At 39.9% G+C, this 25,528-nt stretch overlaps 1 protein-coding gene across 1 annotated transcript in view; it reads left to right on the forward strand.

The window, feature by feature from the left end:
* The window catches only part of NAA25 (N-alpha-acetyltransferase 25, NatB auxiliary subunit), a 76,428-nt gene that overhangs the window by 32,650 nt on the left and 18,250 nt on the right, over positions 1-25,528 (forward strand). The window contains exons 10-17 of the mRNA XM_064379822.1: positions 1,408-1,577; positions 2,762-2,874; positions 9,780-9,987; positions 10,803-10,892; positions 15,464-15,644; positions 16,360-16,459; positions 21,566-21,717; positions 22,223-22,348. Coding sequence (XP_064235892.1) covers positions 1,408-1,577; positions 2,762-2,874; positions 9,780-9,987; positions 10,803-10,892; positions 15,464-15,644; positions 16,360-16,459; positions 21,566-21,717; positions 22,223-22,348 — 1,140 coding nt within the window. The remainder of the gene's footprint in view (positions 1-1,407; positions 1,578-2,761; positions 2,875-9,779; positions 9,988-10,802; positions 10,893-15,463; positions 15,645-16,359; positions 16,460-21,565; positions 21,718-22,222; positions 22,349-25,528) is intronic.

Genomic DNA, 25,528 nt, shown 5'->3' on the forward strand with positions numbered 1-25,528 from the left:
GTCTAGAGTTAAATGAATAAAAGAGATCTTTTAAAATATCAATACAGAAGTAGATTCAAGATGACAGTTATGAGCTGATGCTTACTTCATAATATTAACTAGGTTACCTAATTTTGTTCAGCTTTCACTCTTCAAGCTATAAAATAAAATGTACAAGACCCATCTCAAAAATATATATGTGTGTGTGTGTGTATTTAATTTTTAACTTTTGTGTTTTTTTGAGACAGTCTTACTCTGTCACCCAAGCTGGAGTGCAGTGGTGTGATCTTGGCTCACTGCAACCTCTGCCTTCTGGGCTTAAGCGATGCTTTTGCCTCAGCCCCCAGAGTAGCTAGGACTATAGGTGTGAGCTACCACCTCGCTAGTTTTTGTATTTTTTGTAGAGATGGGGTTTCACCATGTTACCCAGGCTAGTCTCAAACTCCTGAGCTCAAGCGATCCACCCGCCTTGGCCTCCCAAAATGCTAGTATTGCAGGTTTGAGCCCCTGTGTCCACTTTTTTTTTTTTTTTTTTTTTTGAGATGGGCTTTTTCTCTGTTACCTAGTCTGGAGTGCAGTGGTGTGATCTTGGCTTACCGTAATCTCCACCTCCCAAGCTCAAGTGATCGTCTCACATCTTCCTCCCAAGTAGCTGGGAGTACAGGTGTGCATCACCACACTTAGCTAATTTTTAAATTTTTTGTAGAGATGGAGTCTCCATGTATTGCCTAGGCTGGTCTTAACCTCGTGGGCCCAAGCAGTCCTCTTACCTCAGCCTCCCAAAGTGCTTGGTATTTCAGGTGCGAGCCACCACACCCAACCTTATATTTTTATTAGGCAATACTTCTTTTTTTTTTTTTTTTTGAGATGGAGTCTCGCTCTGTCACCCAGGCTGGATTGCAATGGTGTGCTCTTGGCTCACTGCAACCTCTGTCTCCTGGGTCCAAGCAATTCTCCTGCCTCAGCCTCTTGAGTAGCAGGGACTACAGGTGTGTGCTACCACACCCGGCTAATTTTTTGTACTTTTAGTAGAAACGGGGTTTCACTGTGTTGGCCAGACTGGTCTCGAACTCCTGACCTCAAATTGTCTGCCTGTCTTAGCCTTCCAAAGTGCTGGGATTACAGATGTGAGCCACCATGCCCGGCCAGGCAATATTTTATATATACAAAGCTATTCATTTTTTTAAAAAAAGGTAAAGTAGTTAGTTATGCTGCAGTAATCAAATGCCAAAACTGAGTAATCTTATGTTATCTGTTAGAATATGTTCATAGTTCTCTAATATTCCTGTTTGTATCATTTTATAATTATCAAAGCGGTTTTTCTTTCTTTTTTTTTTTTTTTTTTTTTTAAATAAGTTTGGCTTGACCTTAAGCTTTGGGAAGGATAATAGAGGCAATAAAATACCTTTTTCATGTGCTTCTCCTCAGCTCTTTAGAAGGAGAAGTACATTATTCTGCAGAAGAAGCTGTGAAGTTTATAGAAGATCGGATAACGGAAGAATCTAAAAGTTCTCGCCATCTCCGAGGACCACATCTAGCTAAATTGGAGCTGATTAGGCGTTTACGAAGTCAAGGTTGTAATGATGAGTACAAGCTCGGTAAGAAACCATATGATGTCTGGGAAGCTTGAAGAATGCCCTTTATGCCCAAATGCTATATTCATTATTTGAAACCTACAGTGACTAAGTCATGTTTGGGAAACAAATGTCTTCATAGCCTGAAAATATTTGCTAATGAACGGACCCTGTCTCTTAAAAAAAAAAAGAAAAAAAGAGGCTTTGGGCAGATGAGATGAGATTTTGCCATGTTGCCCAGGCTGGTCTTGAACCCCTGGCCTCAAGTGATCTGCCTACCTCAGCCTCCTGAAGTGCTAGGATTATAGTCATGATGCACTGCACCTGGCCTAGCTTACAGTTGTTTTTTTTGTTTTTTTTTTTTTGTTTTTTTTTTTTTTTTGAGATGAAGTCTTCGTCTGTCACTCAGGCTGGAGTATAGTGGTATAATCTCACCTCACTACAACCTCTGCCTCCTGGGTTCAAGCTTATTCCCCTGTCTTAGGCTTCCAGGTATCTGGGATTACAGGTGGGCGCCACCACGCCTGGCTAATTTTTGTATTTTTAGTAGAGATGGAGTTTCTCCATGTTGGCCAGGCTGGTCTTGAACTCCTAACCTCTGGTGATCCTCCTGCCTTGGCCTCCCAAAGTGCTGGAATTACAGGCATGAGCCACCGTGCCTGGCCTATTTTATAATTTTTAATTTAATTTAATTTAATCTTGCTCTGTTACCTAGGCTGAAGTGCAGTGGCATCATCTTGGCTCACTGCAGTTTTCACCTTCTGGGTTCAAACGATCCTTCACCTTGTCCTCTGGAGCAGCTGGTATTGCAAGCATGTGCTACCACACCCGGCTAACTTTTGTATTTTTAGTAGAGATGGGTTTTACCATGTTGCCAGGCTTGTCTTGAACTCCTGACTTCAAGTGATTGTCCACCTTGGCCTCCCAAAGTGCTGGGATTACAGGTGTGAGCCACTCCATCCAGCCTATTTTTTTATTTTTTATTTTTTAAAGATTAGTGAGATGCAGTGGTGGTCAAAAGGGGGAAAGAGTAGAACAGTGAGTTCAGTCAGTAACTGAACAAGCAATTGAGATAACCCACTATCTAGGGACCAGCCTCAAGCAAAATTTGTTTTAATTGAAATGAATGTTTTCAAATTAGATTCTCACTTAAATAGATATTGCTTCTGTTCATGAATAATAGAGTGATTTTGTTCTGCATCCCGCAGGTGATCCAGAAGAATTAATGTTCCAGTATTTTAAAAAGTTTGGCGATAAACCTTGTTGTTTTACAGACCTTAAGGTGTTTGTTGACCTCTTACCTGCTACACAGTGTACAAAAGTAAGTAGTGTACAGTTTAGAAGTTTGTTGGGTTCCTCTATTTATTGAAACACAGAAGTTAAATGTTTGGGTTTCTTTTCTAAAATGTGTGGAATTGATGATAATGAGATACAATGATAACTGTCCTGTCAAGCTAAGTACTCTGTGTTATTACATTGAAGGCATAGTTTCTGGTTAAATCACAGTGGGAGTAAATCCCTAATAGATGATGGATTCTCCTTTTTTTGACTGTTTTATTTTGAGATAATCATGGATTTACTTGTAGTTGGAGGAAATAACACAGATTTCATATTCTTCATCTGTTTTGTTCCAATGGCAACATCTTGCACAATTACAGTGTAATTTAATTAGGAAATTGCTATTGCTCTAATCTGTTGAATTTACTCAGTTTTTGCCAGTTTTGTATGCACTGACTTTTGTGTGTGTTGGGTGTGTGTGTATGGATTTAGTGCAGTATTTGGCGCATATGGATTTGTGCAATAACTACCATAGTCAACATACAGAACAGTCCCACCAGCACCAGAATCCCACATTCTACCCTTTAATAACAGTAGCCACCTCCCCCCTCCCATCTGTATTCTGGGCAGCCACTATGTTTTTCATCTTTATAATTTTGTCATTTTATGAATGTGAAGTAGAGCCAGGTACTATAGCATGTGCCTGTAGTTCCCAGCTACTTGGGACTGAGGCGGCAGTATCGCTTGAGCCCAGCAGTTTGAGGCTGCAGTGAGCTATAATCATGCCACTGCACTCTAGCCTGGGTGACACAGTGAGACTCTGTCTCTTTAAAAAAAGGAAAAAAGAGGCTGGGCACAGTGGCTTACACCTGTAATCCCAGCACTTTGGGAGGCCCAAGCTGGCGGATCACTTGAGGTCAGGAGTTCCATACCAGCCAGGCCAATATGGTGGAACCTTGTCTCTACTAAAAATACAAAATAATTAGCCAGGCATGGTGGTGAGCACCTATATTCCCAGCTACGTGAGAGGCTGAGGCGAGAGAATCACTTGAATCCAGGAGACAGAGGTTGTAGTGAGCCAAGATCACAGCAACCAGATGGATGACTCTCCAGGAGTTTATGCTGAGTGAAATTAGCCAATCTCAGAAGTTACATATAGTATGAATGATTCCTTTTATTTAATTTTTCTTCTTCTTTTTTTTTTTTTTTTGAGACAGGGTCTTGCTCTCTGGCCCAGGCTCACTACAACCTCCGCCTCCTGGGTTCCAGTGATTCTTGTGCCTCAACCTCCTGAGTAGCTGGGACTACAGGCACACACCACCACACCTGGCTAATTTTTGTATTTTTAGTTAGAGACAGGGTTTTGCCATGTTTGCCAGGCTGGTCTCGAACTCTCCTGACCTCAAGTGATCCACCTGCCTCAGCCTCCCAAATTGCTGGTAGTATAGGTGTGAGCCACTGTGTCTGGCCTTTTTTTTTTTTTCTTTAATTTTTGAGAATTGGGCAATGCATTGTTCTGTAAAATAAATAAGTGTTCCCTACTGTTGAGTTTGCAGAGTTCTTTATATATCCTAGATACAAGTTCCTTTTCAGATATGTGGTTTCAATTGTATTCTCCCAGTCTATAGTTTGTTCTTTCATCCTATTGATGAAATTCTGCAGCACAAAGTTTACATTTTAAAGGCTAGTGGCCTTTACTTCTAATGTCTTTTTTCTTTTCTTCTTCTTTTTTTTTTTTTTTGAGATACAGTCTCGCTCTCGCTCTGTTGCCCAGGCTGGAGTGCGGTGTTGTAATCTCTGCTCACTGCAACCTCTGCCTCCTGGTTCAAGGGATTCTCCTGCCTCAACCTCCCAGGTAGCTAGGATTATAGGTGTACTACCATGCCCGTATAATTTTTGTGTTTTTAGTAGAGATGGGGTTTCACCATGTTGGCCAGGTTGGGAAGATTGGAAGTCTTTCTGTGACAGGGCTTCCACCATCCATTCTCCCAGAAAGCCTTCGATTGTCCCCATGTGAAATGAATGAAGTACATTGGGAGCACAGTGGATATAATTAGAGTATTTTTTTAATGACCACAGTTTTAGTCCATGAAGGTTCAATACTTTGGCAGACTTGAGGTTATACATTTGGGCAGATGGATCAGTGCATGCCCCAACGGGTAAGTAACCAGTGCTCTCTGGGGTTCTGAAATGACTGTTGCCCGTCACGTTGGTTTAGTAGAGCTCTGTTTGAGTTGCTGTGATTACACGGCTCAGACCAACCCTGGAAGATTCTGGATAAATTGTAGCACGTCCAGAAAGGAGAGTTATGGATTGTAGGAGGATTTGAAAGCATATGAGAGAGAAAAATTATTGAGTGGAGGAGAGGTTTGATCTGTCAAGGACAAAGTGATACTCCTCTTCACTTATTTGAAAAGCTGTCTTTAGAAGAGGGAGGAAGACAGGGACCACCAACAAGAAGTTCTACAGGGAACTCAGAATTTGGCTCACTGAGCAAAAGATCTTTCTTGGAGTGAGAATTCTTTCAGGTACTGTGTGTAAGCTTCACATTGCTGGAGGGATTGGAGCAGAATGTAGATAAACCATGTGGGAGGGATTCATTCATTGAGTGTTTGCTGAGCATATTGTGTGCTAAGCCCTAAGAGAAGGGAATAACTGATCCTGTCTTACAGTGCTTACAGTCTTGCTAGTTGAAGCATCGAATGGTGGGGCTACATTAAAGGAACACTTTGCTGCTTTTAGCTGAGGTTCATAAAGGTTTGCTACTGTCAATCTAGTACCAGTAACCTTTTCTGTGCATCTCTACTTCATTGGTATGTTTGAAAATCTTAGGTCATCTCATGTGATTCCACATAGTAAGAATCTTCTATTAAGATGACCCCTACTGGAATACTAGCAGTGATAAGCTCTAGTCACTGTTCTGTGAGAATAAGGATTTAAAGCTGTTCCGTTGAATTTATAGTCCAAGTCTAGGTAAATTTTACTTGAGAGAGGTAATTTTGCTGCTACTTTTTGACTGTAGGATGACTTCAGTAGCTAAATAGCCTGCCACTCAGCAAGTATGTTTGTCAGAGGATTATGAACTGTCCAAGTGGGTTCAAGCTGATTATTGTTCTAAAGAACTATGAACCAAATCTTTCTAAAGTCTGACTAGCCCCTAAGAGTGAGACAGTGAGTCCAGTTATCCTGAAATGGCTTACATTGGGTGATGTTCTAATCTTTTGTTTCCTTTGCTTTGGGGTTTTAGCTAAACAATAAAATTGATTCTAGCTCTTTTTTTTTTTTTTTTGAGATGGAATCTTTCTCTGTCACCCAGGCTAGAGTATAGTGGCATGATCTTGGCTCACTGCAATCTCCGCCTCCCGGGTTCAAGTGATTCTCCTGCCTCAGTCTCCCAAGTAGCTGGGATTACAGGTGTATGCCACCACACCTAGCTAATTTTTGTATTTTTAGTAGAGATGGGGTGTCAGCATGTTGGCCAGGCTGGTCTCAAACTCTTGGCCTCAGGTGATCCACCCGCCTCGGCCTCCCAAAGTACTGGGATTAGAGACATGAGACACTGTGCCCAGCCGATTCTAGTTTTTAAGGAAATTTTTTGCACAGCAATGAAACTGTACAGACTAAAGTAAAGAATGAGCAGATTGTTTTGTCACAAAACCTTGTCAGGAAGATTTTTATTTAGCATTCATTAAAGAAGGCAGCAGTAAACATAACTAGTACATAAAATGACTTGCAAGAATAGAAGAACTGGCAGTAGAAACTATACAAGCATTTAATCAAAAACATGAAAATTATGGCCTGGCACAGTGGCTCACATCTGTAATCCGAGCACGTTGGGAGGCTGAGGTGGGCAACTTGAGGTCAGGAGTTTGAGATCACCCTGACCAACATGGAGAATCGCTTGAACCTGGGAGGCAGAGGTTGCAGTCAGCCGAGATTGCACCACTACACTCCAGCCTGGGCGACAGAGTGAGACTCCATCTCAAAATCAACAACAAAAACATGAAAATCAGTGCTGCAGTTTGCTAGAAGTATGGAATATATATGTGATCATAATGATTAAAATTAATACACTTATAGATAAATTGAGGCAAATTCATTACAGATGTGACTGCAGGATGAGTGAGATTTAATTTTAATTCAAAAAAATTTCTTTTTCTCATGACATTCTTCAAAGCAATTTTTTAAACATTTGTATCAAAAAATTACATGTATTGGAGCTGAGTGCAGTGGGACGCACCTATAGTCACAGCTACTCAGGAGGCTGAAGCAGGAGGATTGCTTGAGCCCAGGAATTAGAGTCCAGCCTGGACAGCATAGTGAGAGCCCCCCCCACCAAAAAAGAAGAAATACATGTACTGTATAAAATTGAAAAAGTTAAATAGTATCACAAGGCTTATGTTGAAAGGCAATAGTCACTCTTTGTGTTCCAGCTCAACAGATGCAAATCACTTTCAACTAAATTATTTTATTTTCCTCCATATTTCTAAATTATTGGCTTATTTAACAATTTATTTTTACAGTTATAGTCTTAATCTCTTGGTGCCCTTTGGTGGAAGGCAATTAGTTGTTTATAACATCTCAATTTCCCCCTTATATACTTAGGATAAAACATGAGATTCTGTTCTTTCTACCCCTTTCTTTACCAGTGTAAGAAATGCTTTCCATAGAGCCTGTTTGCCACTGTCTGTTTAGGAACTTATACATTTGGCTGATAGCATTCTGGGATATGGTTGGGAGTATAGAGTGGGAGGCTGGAATTATCACTGAATAAGCAAATTTCACTTTATTCCCCTGTTTTCAGCTATGACTGCTGTCTCTGACTCTGTATCTCTGGTTCAGATTCTTATGGCTGTAAAACCCAGGCTGTTCTACTCACGCTTAGGAATTCCATCTGTGAACTTTGGGAGGGGCCTAATGTTTTAGAAATTAATATATTCTATTTTATTCCCATTAGCACCTTATCCTTTAGGGACACCTGGTGCCCTTAGTTTCCTGACTCTTCCAAGATTCTTTTTTTGAGATGGAATCTTGCTCTGTCACTAGGCTGGAGTGCAGTGGCACAATCTTGGCTCACTACAACCTCTACCTCCTGGGTTGAAGTGATTCTTCCGCCTCAGCCTCCCGAGTAGCTGGGACCACAGGTGCGTGCCACCACACCCGGCTAACTTTTTTGTAGTTTTAGTAGAGACGGGATTTCACTGTGTTGACCAGGATGGTCTCAATCTCTTGACCTCGTGATCCGCCCACCTCAGCCTCCCAAAGTGCTGGGATTACAGGCATGAGCCACTGCGCCTGGCCTCTTCCAAGATTCTTTGCCTGGAGTGTGCTTCCTGGTTATTGGGGTCCTCCTCATTGCATACTATTAGATTTCAGTGTTCTTGGCAATGTAAGTTGGTTATTTCTTACCACCTATTCTTGTATCTTTTGAAATCGGGTGATGATTTTTTTTTGCTGTCATCTCTCATTTCTTCACATATTCTTTTTTTCTTTTGAGAAAGGGTCTCGCTGTGTCACCCGGGCTGGAGTGAGATGGTGCTGTGATGGCTCACTGCAGCCTCAAATTCCTGGGCTCAAGTCATCCTCCTGCCTCAGCCTCTTCAGTAGCTGGAACTGTAGGCATGCATCACTATGCCTGGCTGTGCATGCGTGTGTGTGTGTGTGTGTGTGTGTGTGTGTGTGTGTATGTATATATCTCTATTTATCTATCTATCTATCTAATTTTTTTTTAGTAGAGATGAGGTCTCACTATGTGCCCAGGCTGATCTTGAACTCCTGAGCTCAAGTGATCTTCCCACCTCTGCCTCCCAAAGTGCTGGGTTTGTAGCCCTGAGCCACCGCTCCTGGCCTCTTCACATATTCTTGATTTTGGGTTTATTCTTTTTCTTTTTTAATTTTTTTTTTTTTCTGAGATGGAGTCTTTGCTTTGTTGCCCAGGCCTGGAGTGCAGTAGAGCGATCTTGGCTCACTACAACCTCCGCCTCCTGGGTTCAAGTGATTCTCCTGCCTCAACATCTTGAGTAGCTGGGATTATAGGTGTGCACCACCATGCCTGGCTAAAATTTTTTTTTTATATATATTTTTAGTAGAGATGGAGTTTCACCATGTTGTCCCAGCTGGTCTTGAACTCCTGACCTCAAGTGATCTGCTTGCCTTGGCCTTCCAGAATGCTGGGATTACAGGCATGAGCCACCACACCTGGCCTATTCTTTTTTTTATTCCTTACTGGCATCTTAATAGGATTTTAGAAGTGAGAGAAAAATAAGCATGTATTTAAGAAATAAATAACTAGAACTGGTACGTGGGGTTTTTTTGTTTTAATTTTATCCAAATTTAAAGGATGAAAAACGTTTTAAGGCAAGATGTAACCTTTGGGAGAAACTGGATGAATGGTACATGGATCTCTGTTATTTCTTATAGCTGAATGTGAATCTATAATTATAGTAAAAAGTTAAGAAAAATTTAGGGTCACTGACATGAGATAAACAGTTTCTTTCCATGTATAACCTTTCCTTTCAGAATTTATTTATCAATTTAATTACAGATTAAAATTTTTTTTTAGTTTTTGGTAATCTGCTCTTTTGTATAGTCTTCCTAATAAAATGTTTTGATTGCTACAATATATATTATATTAATATGCTATAAGTTATTGAACATATTTAGAATTTTAAAAATCTTTCACTGCCTGTAGTACATGTATTGACAAATACTTTTGGCCAGTAATGAGTGAGTGTGCCAGTTTCATTGGAGCTTCACCAGTGTTGTATGCTGTCATAAATTTTTTCATTTTAGCTATTTTGGTAGATAGAAAATGGCATATGAAAGGAATTTTAGTTTTTGGTTTTTTCTTGATGTCTTTTTCTAGACCATTTCAATTTCTGTTAATGATGGCCTACTGAAGACTAGTTGTGTTTTGAGACCTTTGCTCCTTTTTTCCCCACTTTGCAGTTTATTAATCAGTTACTTGGAGTTGTTCCTTTGTCGACACCAACAGAGGATAAGCTGGCACTGCCTGCTGACATCAGAGCTCTGCAGCAACATTTGTGTGTGGTGCAGCTGACGAGGTTACTTGGCTTGTACCACACCATGGATAAAAATCAGAAATTGAGTGTGGTCAGAGAATTGATGTTAAGGTACCAGCATGGACTAGAATTTGGTGAGCAACCATTCAAAATGTGCAGTAGTTCCCTGATCTACACTAAGACTTAGAAGTCAGTTTTTTAAGCACCTGTATCACCCTCTTTTAATGAATTTTATTAAAAGGAGAATATTTTGTCTGGGAAGACCATCTAAGTAATATGATGTAAAGCCTTTCTTAAGCCTGGAGTTTTAAATAATTCTCATTGGCTTTCAGTTGTCTATGTTCTTCTTTATCTGATGAATTAACTTTTTATTAGATTGGGGCTCAAATAGATTGCATAGTTTATGATAATTATCACATTTTCTGCCTGTAGGCCTAAATATTCTTAATATATAGACTGTAAGTGAACAGAAGGAATATTGTAAATTGTAAGATAAATATTTAGTTTAGAAATAGATGATCTTCAGATAGGTGTAGCCGTTGCTAGATATATGTAATAGACATATAAATTGTCTGACTATAAATGTCACTATTTCTCTATAGTCCAAAGAATTAAATAAAGTCAGGGGCACAGTGTGAATTTAGTTATACATGGCGTTTGGCTTATGTTACTTTCTTCACCTCAACCTCCTTCAAATTTTCCTTCTCTCCCTTTGGGATCATCATGGATACCACCTCTGCTCTGGAACCCTACCTTCTATTCCAGTTGAGTGTGGTCTCACCTTCTTTTGAACCCTTTGATTCATGGCTTATATTTTTCTCCTGGTACTTATTCTTACTTTTACTTTTCCTCTTCTCCCTCCTGTCACTTTCCTGCTTTTAAAAACTCCTTTGGGATCAGTAATAGTTGAACAAATGTTAAAAAAGATATGATTTTTTTCGCCCTATAGGGAAAACCTGTTTGAAAACAGAATTGCAGTTTTCTGACTATTACTGTCTCCTTGCTGTTCATGTGCTTATTGATGTATGGAGGGAAACAGGTAAGTAACAGTGATTTCAGTTCAACTTTACTTTTTTGCTTCTTTTGATTATAAGTACTACATTCTTTCCTTAGACTAATTATACAGTCCACAAATTTGATTTATTCATTTAGGTTCTACTTTTCTTGCTATTTCTAGGGTACTTCTAGAAAAACCTGTCTTGGCCGGGTGTAGTGGCTCATGCCTGTAATCCCAGCACTTTGGAAGGCCAAGGCAGGTGGATTACCTGAGGTCAGGAGTTCAAGACCAGTCTGACCAACATGGCAAAACGTCATCTCTACTAAAAATATAAAAGTTAGCCGAGTGTCTTGGCACATGCTTGTAGTCCCAGCTATTCAGGAGGCTGAGGCAGCAGAATAGCTTGAACTCAGGAGGCGGAGGTTGTAGTGAGCCGAGGTCATGCCACTGCACTCCAGCCTAGGGGACAGAGCAAGACTCCATCTCAAAAATAAAACAAAAACCTGTCTCCAGTTTATCCTCTTGTAACCAGGATAATGTTAAATGAATGGATGTCTGTTCTGTTTGTTTTTTTGTTTGTTTGTTTGTTTCGAGACAGAGTCCTGCTCTGTCGCCAGGCTGGAGTGCAGTGGCACGATCTTGGCTCACTGCAACCTCCACCTCCTGGGTTCAAACGATTCTTCTGCCTCAGCCTCCCAAGTAGCTGGGATTACAGGCGCACGCCACCACGCCTGGCTAATTTTTTTTTTTTTTTTTTTTTTTAGTAGAGTTGGGGTTTCACCATGTTGACCAGGATGGTCTCGATCTCCTGACCTTGTGATCCGCCCGTCTCGGCCTCCCAAAATGCTGGGATTACAGGCGTGAACCACTGTGCCCGTCCTGTACATGTATATATCTACTAAAAATACAAAAATTAGCTGGGTGTGGTGGTGCGTGCCTGTAATCCCAGCTACTTGGGAGGCTGAGGCATGAGAATTGCTTGAACCCAGGAGGCAGTGGTGGGAGTGAGCCTGGTGACAGAGTGAGACTCTGTCTCAAAAAAAAAAAAAATGCATGTACAGTCCTAGGGAACAGAATATCCTTTTTTATTCACTTCAAAAAATTTTATATCTAGGAAAATGCATTCTTTCTGGAATACAGTTTGTCTCATTTAAGACAAAAATATAAGACATGATAAAGGAAGCATTGTGAATGATTGGGGAAGAGAAGGATAATTCAGCAAATGGTATTGGGATTGCCTTTTCTTTAGGTCCTACCCCCTGACATTTTTCTCTTATTAGTTATTTTGGAGAAAAAAATAACTTTAGGTCCTTATTGTATATTTTTCACGAGGATAAACTATAGAAGAAACAAAGGGCGAGGAGACAGTGGTGAGCAAGATAAACACAACCCCTGACCTCATGGATCATTTCACAGAGCACTCAGGTTTGCTTTTTTTTGAGATGGAGTTTCACCCTTGTTGCCCAGGCTGGAGTGCAGTGGTGCGATCTCTGCTCACTGCAACTTCTGCCTCCTGGGTTCAAGTGATTCTCATGCCTCAGCCTCCAGAGTAGCTGAAATTACAGGCACATGCCACCATGCCTGGCAAGTTTTTGTATTTTTAGCTTCGGCCTCCCAAAGTGCTGGGATTACAGGCGTGAGCCACCACGCCCAGCAGGTAGTACTTACTACACTGTATTGTACCAGGGATGAGAATTAAATCCTTGTCATCAGATAACTTGTTATTTGAGCCCCTAGATTCATGAGGCTGCTTAAGGCAGCAAAAGTCATTTAAACATAAAAACATGAATGAATTGGTCACTTAGTAATTTGGTCCCCACACAGTCAACCTTTCTTACTTATGCCTAGCACTGTTCTCACCAATAGTGATTATGGCTTTGCTAGTCTCTTATATTAGTATTTTGAGCAAGATATGTGACCATATGATTATAGTAACAACAGACAGTTGATCATCAGGCATATGAAAGCACTTTATACAAATTAACTAATTTAAACATTTTATATATATATATATATTTTTTTTTTTTTTTTTTTTGAGACAGAGTCTTGCTCTGTCGTCCGAGCTGGAATGCAATGGTGTGATCTTGCTCACTGCAACCTACACCTCCCAGGTTCAAGTGATTCTCCTGCTTCAGCCTCCTGAGTGGCTGGGATTACAGGTGCACACCATCACTCCTGGCTAATTTTTGTATTTTTAGTAGAGATGGGGTTTCACCATGTTGGTCAGGCTGGTGTTGGATCCGCCTGCCTTGGCCTCCCCAAGTGCTAACATTACAGGCATGAGCCACCGGCCAATTTAAACATTTTAATAATACAGTTCTGTCACAGTTTTATAGATAAGAGAAGTGGAGGGCAGAGAGAAAAAATGTGAATTGTCCCAAATCCTGCAGTGCAGACAAATACATGAGAATCATTTGTAAAATGCAATTGTAGATCTTGTAAAGCTGCAGGGCTTGTTGAAGTCAGTGAAAGGGATGTTGAAGTACTCTAGTCACAGTCATAGTCATTATTCAAGGTGGACCAGGCAGAACTGGAAAGTTGATGAGAGCATTGAAAGAGATTGATTTGAATTCGAAAGGATTGAGTGCTTTAGGAAGTTGATGCTCTCAAATATTTTTTCTGAAAGCCTTTTTTTTTTTTTTTTTTTGAGTCAGGGTCTCACTCTCTCATCCAGGCTGCAGTGCAGTGGCACCATAACAGGTCACTGTTGTCTCAACCTCCTGGGTTCAAGGGATCCTCCCACTTCAGTCTCTGGGGTAACTGGGAATATAGGTGTATGACACCATGCCCAGCTAGCTTTTGTATTATTTATTTATTTACTTAGTTTTAAATTTTTTAAATTTATTTTTTATTTATTTTTAAATTTTTAAATTTTATTTTTATTTTGAGATGAGTCTTACTCTGTTGCTCAGGCTGGAGTGCGGTAGTGTGATCTCAGCTCACTGCAACCTCTACCTTCTGGGTTCAAGCGATTCTTCTGCCTCAGCCTCCCGAGTAGCTGGAATTATAGGCACCTGCCACCATGCCTGGCTAATTTGTGTATTTTTAGTAGAGAAGCTTTATGTTGGCCAGGCTGGTCTCGAACCCCTGACCTTAGGTGATCCACTCACCCTGGCCTCCCAGAGCTCTGGGATGACAGGCGTGAGCCACTGCGCCTGGCCAGTTTTTGTGTTTTTTATAGACAGGGTTTTGCCATGTTTCCCACTGGTCTCAAACTCCTGGGCTCAAGTCATCTGCCTTGTCCTCCCAAACTGCTGGGACTACAGGCATGCACCACCGTGTTTGGCCTGTCTTTATTTTCTTTTGGAAAACAGCATATAGAATATGACCTTAAAATCTTACTGCATGGCGCTTTCATTTTGGCTATTGTTACTGACTGTAAAAGCAACTTCTACAAATTGTTTAAAGCAGTTTACTTAAAATCTCACTTTTCTGGACCTCAGAAGTACTCTATCACTTCTGCATTTTTTTCTTTCTTTCTTTCTTTTTTCTATTCTTGAGACAGAATTGTACTCTGCTGCCCAGGTTGGAGTGCAGTGGCGTGATCACAGCTCACTGCAGCCTCTACCTCCTAGGCTCAAGCAAGCCTCCCAACCTCAGCCTCCTGAGTAGCTGGCACCATAGGCAGTGTGCACCAGCACACCTGGCTAATTTTTTCAAAAATGTTTTTAATAGAGACGTGGTCTAGCTATATTGTTCAGGCTGGTCTTGAACTTCTGGGCTCAAGTGATCCTCCCACCTCAGCTTCCCAAAGTGCTGGGATTGTAGGCATGAGCCACCATGCCCAGCTAACATATTTGTTTGTTTTCTTTTCTCTTTGTGCATATTTTAAGAGTGGAAGTCAACTCTTTGTACTAACTTGAATGTTCTCTTTGTATGTGTGTTTACTGAACATTCTTGCACAAACATTTTTCTTTGTAATTAAAAACTCTTTATTAATGTCAAGTGGTTATATGACGTTTCCATGTGTGGAAGTTACAATAATTTACGTAATCATTCTCCCATCGTTACATCGTTAGATAGTATGACAACTATTTTTGTATATAAAGCTTTATCTGTATTTCATAGTATTTTCTTTAGATGGATCCCAAAGAATAAGTTACTTAATCTTGCAGACTACAGATACATGTACCTTTTGAAATTTCATGAACCAAAAAAAAAAAAAAAAAATCAAACTAAGGCATTTTAGTTTGATTATTAATGAGTAAATATTTTCAAACATCCTATTTGCCATTCTGTTAGTAAAATTACATGTGGAAGAAAAATGATGTCTATAGAGAACATCTGTCTGGGGTCTTACAGAGGAAATCCTGCAGGGACAAAGTGATGAACTCCAGTTTCCCTTCAAAGTCCATCTCTTCCCGGAATACTGGGCACTTTAAATATGCATCATTTTTGCAGTGGGCATGTTTAAGAATAGACTTAACTATTGAAGGACTCTCTGTTTAGGGGAAATTCTTTATTTTGGTTATAGATATATATCTAAAATTTGTTCTCTGTCATTTAACTTCGTTTATGGGGGGGTGATGATGTCACTAAGGTTTTGTTTATTATTTTTGGAAAGACTTCATGTGCTGTCAGGATCAGTGGATAATGTTGTATTTTGGTTCTAGGTGATGAGACCGCTGTGTGGCAGGCCCTGACTTTGCTGGAAGAGGGATTAACCCATAGCCCTTCCAATGCTCAGTTCAAATTGCTGCTTGTTCGAATCTACTGTATGCTGGGTGCATTTGAACCAGTGGTGGATCTTTACTCCAGCCTTGATGCTAAGCATATCCAGCATGATACCATTGGGTTGGTAGTATATACTCTGAATAATGAGCAGCTAGCTACACCAGTGTGGGTATCCAGGACTCTAACTTAGATTTTAAAGTTGATCCTGACATTAAGCCTTTTCGATTAAATAATAACCTGTTATGATCCGTTGCAAAGCAGAAAGATTTTTATATCTCCTAGCATTTTGTGGTAATTTGAAAATGTACACAATTTAGAAATGTGAGTTTTCCCCAGAGATAGCAAATAGCTACGTATTTTGAACCCGTATTCTTAGCAAGCATTATTCTGAAGTGTTCATTTCTGCTTTGTAGTTAAAGTTGCCACATGTACTTTATTTATTGACCCCAACAGAGCTTGAATTTGTATTTTGGATTTGTATTTAGACTACTCTTTATTATTATGCTATTATTACTTAATGGCATTTTCTCTGTTCTCTATGGTGCTGTTTGAGGAAGATAGCATTATGTTGTCTTAGAACTTTTATGTGCCATTAATCATCAGAGTGTTAAGAAAGCATGGTATAGAACTTAAGGTCTCCCACAAAACTAAGTTAACTTTGCGCTTTTTAAAAAAATTTTATCTTGTGAATTAGATAATTTCTATGGCAGTATGTTTTAGTTTTTTCTTATGCCTTGCTGTTTTTTTGCCAAGTAATTTGAAGTGTAATATTTGATACTGAGGTAGGTAAGTAAGTATAACATGTCTTTTGTTTTTTTCTTTCCTTTTTATCTAGTTATCTTTTGACCCGATATGCTGAATCCCTAGGTCAGTATGCTGCTGCGTCCCAATCCTGTAACTTCGCACTCAGGTTTTTTCACTCCAACCAGAAAGATGTAAGTGAAAAACCATTTTTCAACTGTGATCTTGCCTGCTGACTGCACACGAATGAGGAGCGTGTCACTTCATGTCACAAATACACGTTAAGGTGCACCATACTGAACTAGCAAGTGCCCTTAGACCACAGCTTACTGTCCAAGGCTGGTAGGAAGAGGTAGAGAGTTATTTGTGTTTGTTAGAATGAGTGTGTTTAATAGAATCCTTGGAAAGTTGCATTTAAAACTGGTACTTAACTGACTAGGAAGTGTTATTCCTCTTAGACCCATCTTTTGATCTCTAAGAGACTTTTCCAAGTGTATAAGAAACAGCCCATAAGCGTTCATAGCCTGGGATACCATATAACATTCTACAATAGCAGCTGCTTTTACTTTTATTTAATTCTGAAATTTATATCCATTGTGCTCTTTGCCAACAGTGAATGTACTTATGTTTTCTTAGAAAATTAAAAGACATTCTAAGAAACTTAGATGAATAATATGTTTTTAAAAGAAGTAACAAATAAAATAGAGCTTCTCTGTGCCATAATGAAAGGATGGGATTTGCCCCATATTTTTCACTGCAAGCAGACTTGAGCTCTACTTGTTGGTTAAGCAGAAGTTTTTGTAGGAAAACTATACAGTCTGTACTCAGTCGACCAATTGTGAAAAACTGCCCAACAGTGAATATGGAGGAAAGGAATGTCTTCAGGGTGATCACTGACTACTTGATTTTCACAGACTTCTAAGCCTTATCGCCTGAAATTGGCCATGCCACCTATCTGCCCATAGCTTTCCATTCTCATGGTCTATGAGCAATTCAGGAACTGGCAAGGAAGCTAGTTTCTGGGGTTCTTCTTGGCAAACACTCATGAGGATTTTTTTAGAAACCTTTTTGTTACTGTAACAGGATGACTAATCTATCTTTTATCTAATTCTTTAAAGGTGTATTAAATAGAAGGCAGGGCAGAAGCATTTCTGGACATGGGATATAGGTTTGTTGTTTTCAGTTTATGGTAATTATGTTCTGACAAGTTTCAGGGAGTGGCCTAGAGGGCTGGAGTAGCAAAGGACAGCTCTGAGTAGGTGGAAAGCAGCCTCTTGTGCTTAGATCATGAGCTGTGTACCATTAATTGGTTCTTAGTCCTGTATCCCTCCCCAGAGTGGCTCCCTTGCTCCCCCAGTGATTGGTATCTCCCTTCAGACTTCATTTTGTGGCACAGCTTCTGATCAGGGCAAAAGGAGAATGAGTATCAGCATCTGATCATGTTGCTCAGAAGGTGCTGGCCTGGCTTAGAGGTCAGAGGTCATCTCTAGGATGTTGGGTTTCTAAAATCTCCTAGCATGCATGAGCTATAAACCTATGAATTTTCATTATGTGTTCAAGTATCTGTGCTTGCCCTCCTGTTTTCAAGAAGTGTCACTAAAAACAACAACAAAAAAATAGGAAGAATTGGTTTTCTCGAATCTCAGTGTTTATGCTGTTATTTCTGTATTTATAAGAGAGATTAAAGAAACATTTGATTTACTGAAGATTCCTTTTCAAAGATTTGTTTTTCAAATAGCTTTGAGGTAGTGGGAGTAAATAAGGGATTAATTTCCTGTAGCTTTTCATCATCTAGCATTCTAGAGCAACTATAGTACTCATTAAGATGTGGTCAGTAAAAACACATTATTTTACATACATCAGAATTAGGCTTTACTTTTTTTCTTCCCACAAATATTGTGTCTGAATAGTTGTTTTGAAAGAAAAAAAAAACTGAAATTACAAGAGTATTGTAATATAGGCGAAGGAGACACCTAGGAGCAATTTGAGGGGATGTGTCATCCTCAGTGTTTTTTTTTTTCTTTTTTTTTTTCTTTTTTGTATCTTTGATGTTTTACTAATGGTTGTGTATGGCAAAAGTGACTAATTCATCTGAATGTATATAATGTTGAACCTGATAAAATTACAGCATTTTATTGATCAGAGACTAGGATATTTGAAATATATTTTGATTACTACCAAGAAGATGGAGCTTATTTAATCTTCTGACAGGACATAATCTTGAGGAGTCCTAGAGGCAAAAGAAATATACAGTACAGGCTGGGCGCAGTGACTCACACCTGTAATCCAAGCACTTTGGGAGGCTAAAGTGGGTGGATCACCTGAGGTCAGGAGTTCGAGACCAATCTGGCCAACATGGTGAAACCCAGTCTCTACTAAAAATATAAAAATTAGCTGGGCATGGTGGCAGGCGCCTGTAATCCCAGCTACTCAGGAGGCTGAGGCAGGAGAATCACTTGACCCGGGAGGTAGAGGTTGCAGTGAGCTGAGATTGCACCATTGTACTCCAGCCTAGGTGACAAGAGAGAGACTCTGTACCCGCCCCCTGCTCCAAAAAAAGAAAACTACAGTACAGCAAGGAACATGTACCTTGACCTTAATGTTGAGACTATGGTGTGAATTGTTTCCTAAAGAAATCTAAGGCTAAGAAAGATTATGACCGTAGTGTCTTACTGTGTGTGTTCAACTTTCTGCTTACAGTATTAGAAATTTCTCTTCAAAGCCAGAGCTCTATACTCTGCATCTTTTATTCTTGATAGTTTTTGGGATCCCCTGATGCTTTTTTCTTGAGTGACTGATGCATTGCAATTCCCACCTAGCTCTTTAAAAGAACACTTTTACTTAAATGGCAAATCTTGTGTTCTGCTTAGTAACATTTTGTGCTATGGGATTGAAAGTTGTATTTGCGAGGTCTGCACAGGGATTTTCTTTCTAGCAAGGTTATTTTCTGTTGTCATCTTACTTTGGTATAGATTTTTTAAAATATGAGAATAAGCACTAGATTTTCATATCTCTAAAAGTCACATGTGTTTTTACTTCTTTAAAATTTCCCTTTAATATCTCTGTTTTTCACAAAAATTAGCTGGGTGTGGTGGCGAGCGCCTTTAATCCCAGCTACTTGGGAGGCTGAGGCAGGAGAATTGCTTGAATCTGGGAGGTGGAGGTTGCAGTGAGCTGAGATTGCACCACTGCACTCCAGCTTGGGTTACAGAGTGAGACTCTGTCTCAAAAAAAAAAAATGTCTATTTTAGGTTTTCACAAAGATCAATTATTCAGGGGTTTTATGTCCATATATTTTACTAATTTTTACAGTGACCAGGGTTCATTTCAGGAATCCATTCGGGATCTAAATAGCCTCATTGGTACATAAATGAGTAGAAATAGGTACGGACAACATACTTTGACATTCAAAAGTCTTTAAAGTGCCTGTGGCTTCCAGTTTTGCCTGCAGTTCCAGTAGGGGATTGTTTCTTTACATAGTAATATTTCCACAGCCTTGGTCCTACTGGTTGCATCCCAGACACTTGTCTAGCTCTGCAGTGGTACTTTACTGCAGTGTTATAGAAGGACTGTCTAAAAAAGATAAGCCAGAGAACTATAGCTACCTTCTTAGTTTGTTAAAAACTATACTCTTTTTGTTGCCCCTTATTTTTCTCTTTGAAAATCTATTGCCCTCCTTTTTTTAAAAAAAATAATAAAGTGGTGTTCCACGGACCACTTAGAAATTAAAACTGCCCCTACACTTGGTAAGGCTGGGTTCCCTCCTTTAATCATAGCATACTTTAGAACTATAATTTGTAACCCTGATGGGAGTTACTGAAGTCATATTTTCTTTTTGATTAATTGCTGAATCATGTGTTCCTAACCAGCTGGGGTTTTTTTTGTTGTTGTTTTTTTCCCCCCGCAGCTGTAAGTTCCTGTTACAAGGGCATATAGTAAACCTTGCTATGTTTTCTAAGCCAAGGGGCCATAGGATAGGTATATGTGTTTAGAGTTCCTGGCCTCCTCTTGATAGGGTGTATCACTGTCCTTTAATCAAGCTAGAAGGTATAGTCGAGCTTTTTCAGGTAGTCCTTCTTGAAACCTGCAGGATCACAAGTAATCTTTTTAATTTTCTTGTGTCCGTCCGTCTCTTAATTTCTCCAGATACTGCAGGCAAACAGCTCGCCGAGGTGTCCCATGGGGGTTTAAAAGCCGCATCGAATGCAGTTGAATTAGCGCCCGTGGCGCAATCCCGCGGCCTGAAATGAACCCTGCAAGGCTGTATATCAGAGGGTATGTTGTTGACTATTGGCCTATTTTCCTACTGGGCAAATTATTCAGACGTAATGGAGATGGGGGCAGAGCTGATTAACTGAGGCTATGTTAAAAAGACTGGCTTTTCTAGAAAGGATCTTTTTTTGGGGCAGACATCAGCTTTGAGCATAATACTTTCTTTGGCCCAAAGGGGTGATCTCCTGTCTTCTGATACTGATGGCATAGACCCACACCCATGAAATGTTCTTCCCTGAGATTTTCTCTATTGTGCCAGAATTTCTGTTTAGAATTCTTTATCTTGCCTCTATTCTGTAATGTTTGATCTCTGTATATGTATTAAGCGACAATTAAAGCAACATGTGGTGAGTGTTCCCTTCACGTACTTGTTTAAGGAAATTTCCAGCAGAAGTCTATGTAGATGGACAAGAAACTTGGTTCTTGAAGTCTTTGTCCTCAGAATAGATTATAATGTGAATTTTTATAGGTCTTTTGTTTGGTGTCTTCTATCCTAATGTAATACTCATATGCCCTATGTTTCTGATACAGTATTCAAAAATAAACCAAGGAGCAGCCTGTCTTTTTCTGAAGGAGAGTGGTTTTTATTCGGAATAGGGGACAGGTTGTTCTATTATTCTGGTGCTTTTGGAAACTTTGTTTGAAACACAGCTTATCTTAGATGCAGAAAAACATGGAGTAATATCCCTTCCAGAATGGCACTAACCAAATTTTTGACTGATGTGGCAAAACAAAACCTCAGTTCCTATTGACTTGAAAGACATGACTGCCAAGAGAAGGCTTATGTGCTGGTGGCAGAGGCTGGTTATTACAATTAGTAATATTAGTAAAGGAGACATTTGTCTAAAATAAAAGAAGAAAGAAAAATAACTGTTTTAAAAAGCTAATATTCTACTTGGTGACCAAGACCTTTAAAGATTAGATTTAAAACTTAATTTTAGTTTGAGCGTTTTGTTTTGGCTGGCAAGGTTTACTTACATTGCCTGACTTGTGAACTATTTATACCAAGGCGTGTTTTTCCTTCTCAGACCTCAGAATATATTATTCAAGCTTACAAATATGGTGCATTTGAGAAGATCCCAGAGTTTATCGCTTTTAGGAACAGGCTGAATAATTCTCTTCATTTTGCACAAGTCCGTACTGAACGGATGCTGTTAGACCTTCTACTTGAAGCAAATATGTAAGTATTGCATAAGAGCTATAAAGGAACTAAGGGATTAGATCAGTTGCTAAGAGCCATTAATGGGCTCATGGGTGTTATTAGCAGCCTTAAGGTAAAATAGGGGGAAAAAAGGGAAAGAGAAAGTGGGGAAATAGAACCTGATATATGTCATGGGGAATGATAGAGTACTGCCAGCAACATCTTAGGACCATTACAGAAGCCAGTTAGGTCATGGTCATCAACCCCTGGTCCATGTTGTACTTACAAAGGTTCCTTCCTCCCTACAAATCAAGGGATTTCAGGAATTCTGATCCTCTTTGTTTTGTATGGGCTTCAGAACCTTTTTCTTGCCATGTAACAAGCCAGCTTAATCTGTGCTTGGTTCTATTTCACATTATATGAGCCCTTAATAGTAAATCCTTCCTTCCTCTTTCCCTTCCTGTCTAGTAAAACAGGAAGTCCTAGTTAATATTTTCTGGTTATTTTACTATTAAAATAATACATGCATTTTTCTTTATCACAGATCAACCAGCTTAGCAGAAAGTATAAAGTCAATGAACCTTAGGCCAGAAGAAGATGACATTCCATGGGAAGATTTGCGAGACAACAGAGACTTAAATGTTTTTTTCAGCTGGGATCCAAAAGACAGGTAATTAGAATTTAAACCCCAAGCAATTTTTAAATTTTTTTTTTTTTTTTGAGAGACAAGGTCTTTTAAAGAGACCAAGATCATAGCTCACTGCAGCCTCGAACTCCTGGGTAAAGCCATTTATTTTTAAAGAATTAGGATGGGACAGGCATGGAGGCTCACACCTACAATCCCAGCACTTTGGGAGGCCAAGGTGGGCAGATCGCTTGAGGTCCAGAGTTGGAGACCAGCCTGGCCAACATGGCGAAACCCTGTCTCTACTAAAAGTATAAAAATTAGCTGGGCGTGGCAGCATGTGCCTGTAACCCCAGCTACTCGGGAGGCTGAGGCAGGAGAACTGCTTGAATCTAGGAGGCGGAGGTTGCAGTGAGCCGAGATTGCACCATTGCACTTCAGCCTGGGCAACAAGAGCAAAACTTCATCTCAAAAAAAAAAAAAAAGGGCTGGGTGCCATGGCTCACGCCTGTAATCCCAGCACTTAGGGAGGCTGAGGCGGGCGGATCACGAGGTCAAGAGATTGAGACGATCCTAGCCAACATGGTGAAACCCCGCCTCTATTAAAAATACAAAATTAGGTGGGTGTGGTGGCGTGCGCCTGTAGTCCCAGCTACTCGGGATGCTGAGGCAGGAGAATTGCTTGAACCTGGGAGGCGGAGGTTGCAGTGAGCCGAGATCTTGCCACTACACTCCAGCCTGGCGCTTGGCAACAGAGTGAGACTCTGTCTAAAAAAAAAAAAAAAAAAAAAAATGGCCGGGTGCAGTGGCTCACGTCTGTAATGCCAGCACTTCGGGAGGCTGAGGTGGGTGGATCACCTCAGGTGGGGAGTTCGAGACCAGCCTGGCCAACATGGAGAAACTCCATCTCTAATAAATTTAACAGGTCACATGCAGTGGTGTGATCTCAGCTCACACCATTGCACTCCAGCCTGGGCAACAAGAGTGAAACTCTGTCTCAAAAAAAAAAAAAAAGGAATTAGGATGACTCCTAAATTTTAAAAAAAACCTCTACTTTATGCAAATATAAAATAACATAACGTGTTTGTTGTAGGAATCAGAAAATATAGGTAAGCCAAATGAAGCAAGTATAACTCACCCCTATGCTGGGACTGCTGGTTAATCTAAAAGTTAGATCTACTTCACAGCATATATGAGGATTCCAGACAGATTAAAGACTAAATTCTAGATTCCTTAGAAATTCTAGAAGAAAATAATAGAAAATAGGTTTAAATAGGTGAGGAAAGCCTTTCTTAGCATTATATCAAATCTGGAACCATAAAGGATATAACTTCTGTAAATAGAAATGATAAATTTGTTAAGTTCTAAAGATTTATAGTAAATTTCTTCATATAAATATCCTTCATATATAGAGAGAACTCTTAATAAATCAGTAAGAAAATAACTAAGAAACTGAGCAAAGGGCTTAACAAGAACTTCAAAGAAAAAAATTATACAGCAATAAAGATTTTGTTTCTAGCAAAAAAAAAAGATGAATACTTGTGGTTAGCAAGGCTGTGTGGAAAATACCTACCATGCATTTACACAGGAGTAAATTTTATACAACCTTCCTGTGGAGTATTCTTTTAGTGATACGTATCAAGATTTAAAATGCCACATGTTATTTAATTTAGCAGATCTGTTTCTAGGAAGGTAGAACCGAAGGAAATAAATGCAGAAAAATGCTAAGATGTATATATGAGGTAGTTTTGAAAATTCTGTGATTTATAGGTTGCCACGGCCCCATTCAGTGATTAGGATTTTTGAGTCCCAGAAAGACTCACAGGGCTGAGCATATAGTTGCACTCAACGGCTAAGGTGCATTATAGTGAAAGGACACATGACAGAATCCAGAAGGGAAAAAGGCACAGGCAGAGTGTGGAGAACTCAGACTTCCAGTGCTTTCTCCCTCCTCTGAGGGGAAACACTGAGCATGCTCCTTTCTCCAGCAGGAAAAAATGCAGTAACAAAAGGTGGAATGTTTCTGCCCACGGAAGCCCATTAGAGACTTGGTGCTTAAGGTTTCATTGTTAGTTATGTAGGTGCACTCTGTCCATCATGAGTGGAAAGAAAGCAGGCATTCATGATAAATAACATGGTTTGTATAAACAGTCTAGGCACAGTGAACCACTCTTACCATTTAGGGAACAGCTGGAGTGCAAAGTTCCCAGACATCAGCCAAGGGCCAACCTTGTAAGCAGGCCCTTTTAACGATAATAGCTGCAGGCCTGCTGTGTTAACTCTTTTCTGCACACACTGTCATAAAATGATGAAGTTTGCAAAATAATATAAATACTGTAACCAATTTGTTTAAAATTATTAAGTTGTATAAATATTTTTAGTTACTTTTTTGGGGGGCTAGAGCCTCTGTTGCATACTGTAACCAATTTGTTTAAAATTATTAAGTTGTATAAATAATATTTTTAGTTACTTTTTTTTTGAGATGGAGTCTTTCTCTGTTGCCCATGCTGGAGTGCAGTGGTGTGATCTCAGCTCACTGCAACCTCCACCTCCTGGGTTCAAGCAGTTCTCCTGCCTCAGCCTCCCGAGTAGCTGGGATTATAGGTGCCTGCCGCCACGCCTGGCTGATTTTTGTATTTTTAGTAGAGGTGGGTTTTGCCATGTTGGTCAGGCTGGTCTCAAACTCCTGACCTCAGTTGATCTGCCCACCTGGGCCTCCCAAAGTGGTGGGATTACAGGCGTGAGCTACTGCACCCAGCCCCTATTTTTAGTTAGATTTTTATACATCTGCATTACAAAAGTCTAAAAAGATCTATACCAAACTTGATAATACTGTGGGTATTGGTTTATCAGGACACCTTTTCTTTCTACTTTTTACTTTTTTCTATCATTTGAAATTTTTATATCATGTAGTATTATTATTAGAGACAGGATCTTACCCAGGTTGGAGTATAGTGGCATGATCATATCTCACTGTGGCCTTGAACTCCTGGGCTCAAGCAGTCCTCCAATCTCAGCCTCTCTAGTAGTTGGGACTACAGGTGTGTGCCACCATGTCCAGCTAATTTTTTGTATTTTTTTCTAGAGACTGGGTCTTGGTATGTTTACTAGTCTCATCTCCAATTCCTGGCCTCAAGAAGTCCCTCACCTCAGCTTCCCAAAGTGCTGGGATTACAGGTGTGAGCCACCACAACTGTCCTCAAGTATAATTTTATAATCAGAGAA

Source organism: Aotus nancymaae, unplaced genomic scaffold (genome assembly GCF_030222135.1).
Source record: "Aotus nancymaae isolate 86718 unplaced genomic scaffold, 86718_ANA_hifiasm-v0.15.2.pri h1tg000021l, whole genome shotgun sequence".
NCBI classification, from domain to species: domain Eukaryota; kingdom Metazoa; phylum Chordata; class Mammalia; order Primates; family Aotidae; genus Aotus; species Aotus nancymaae.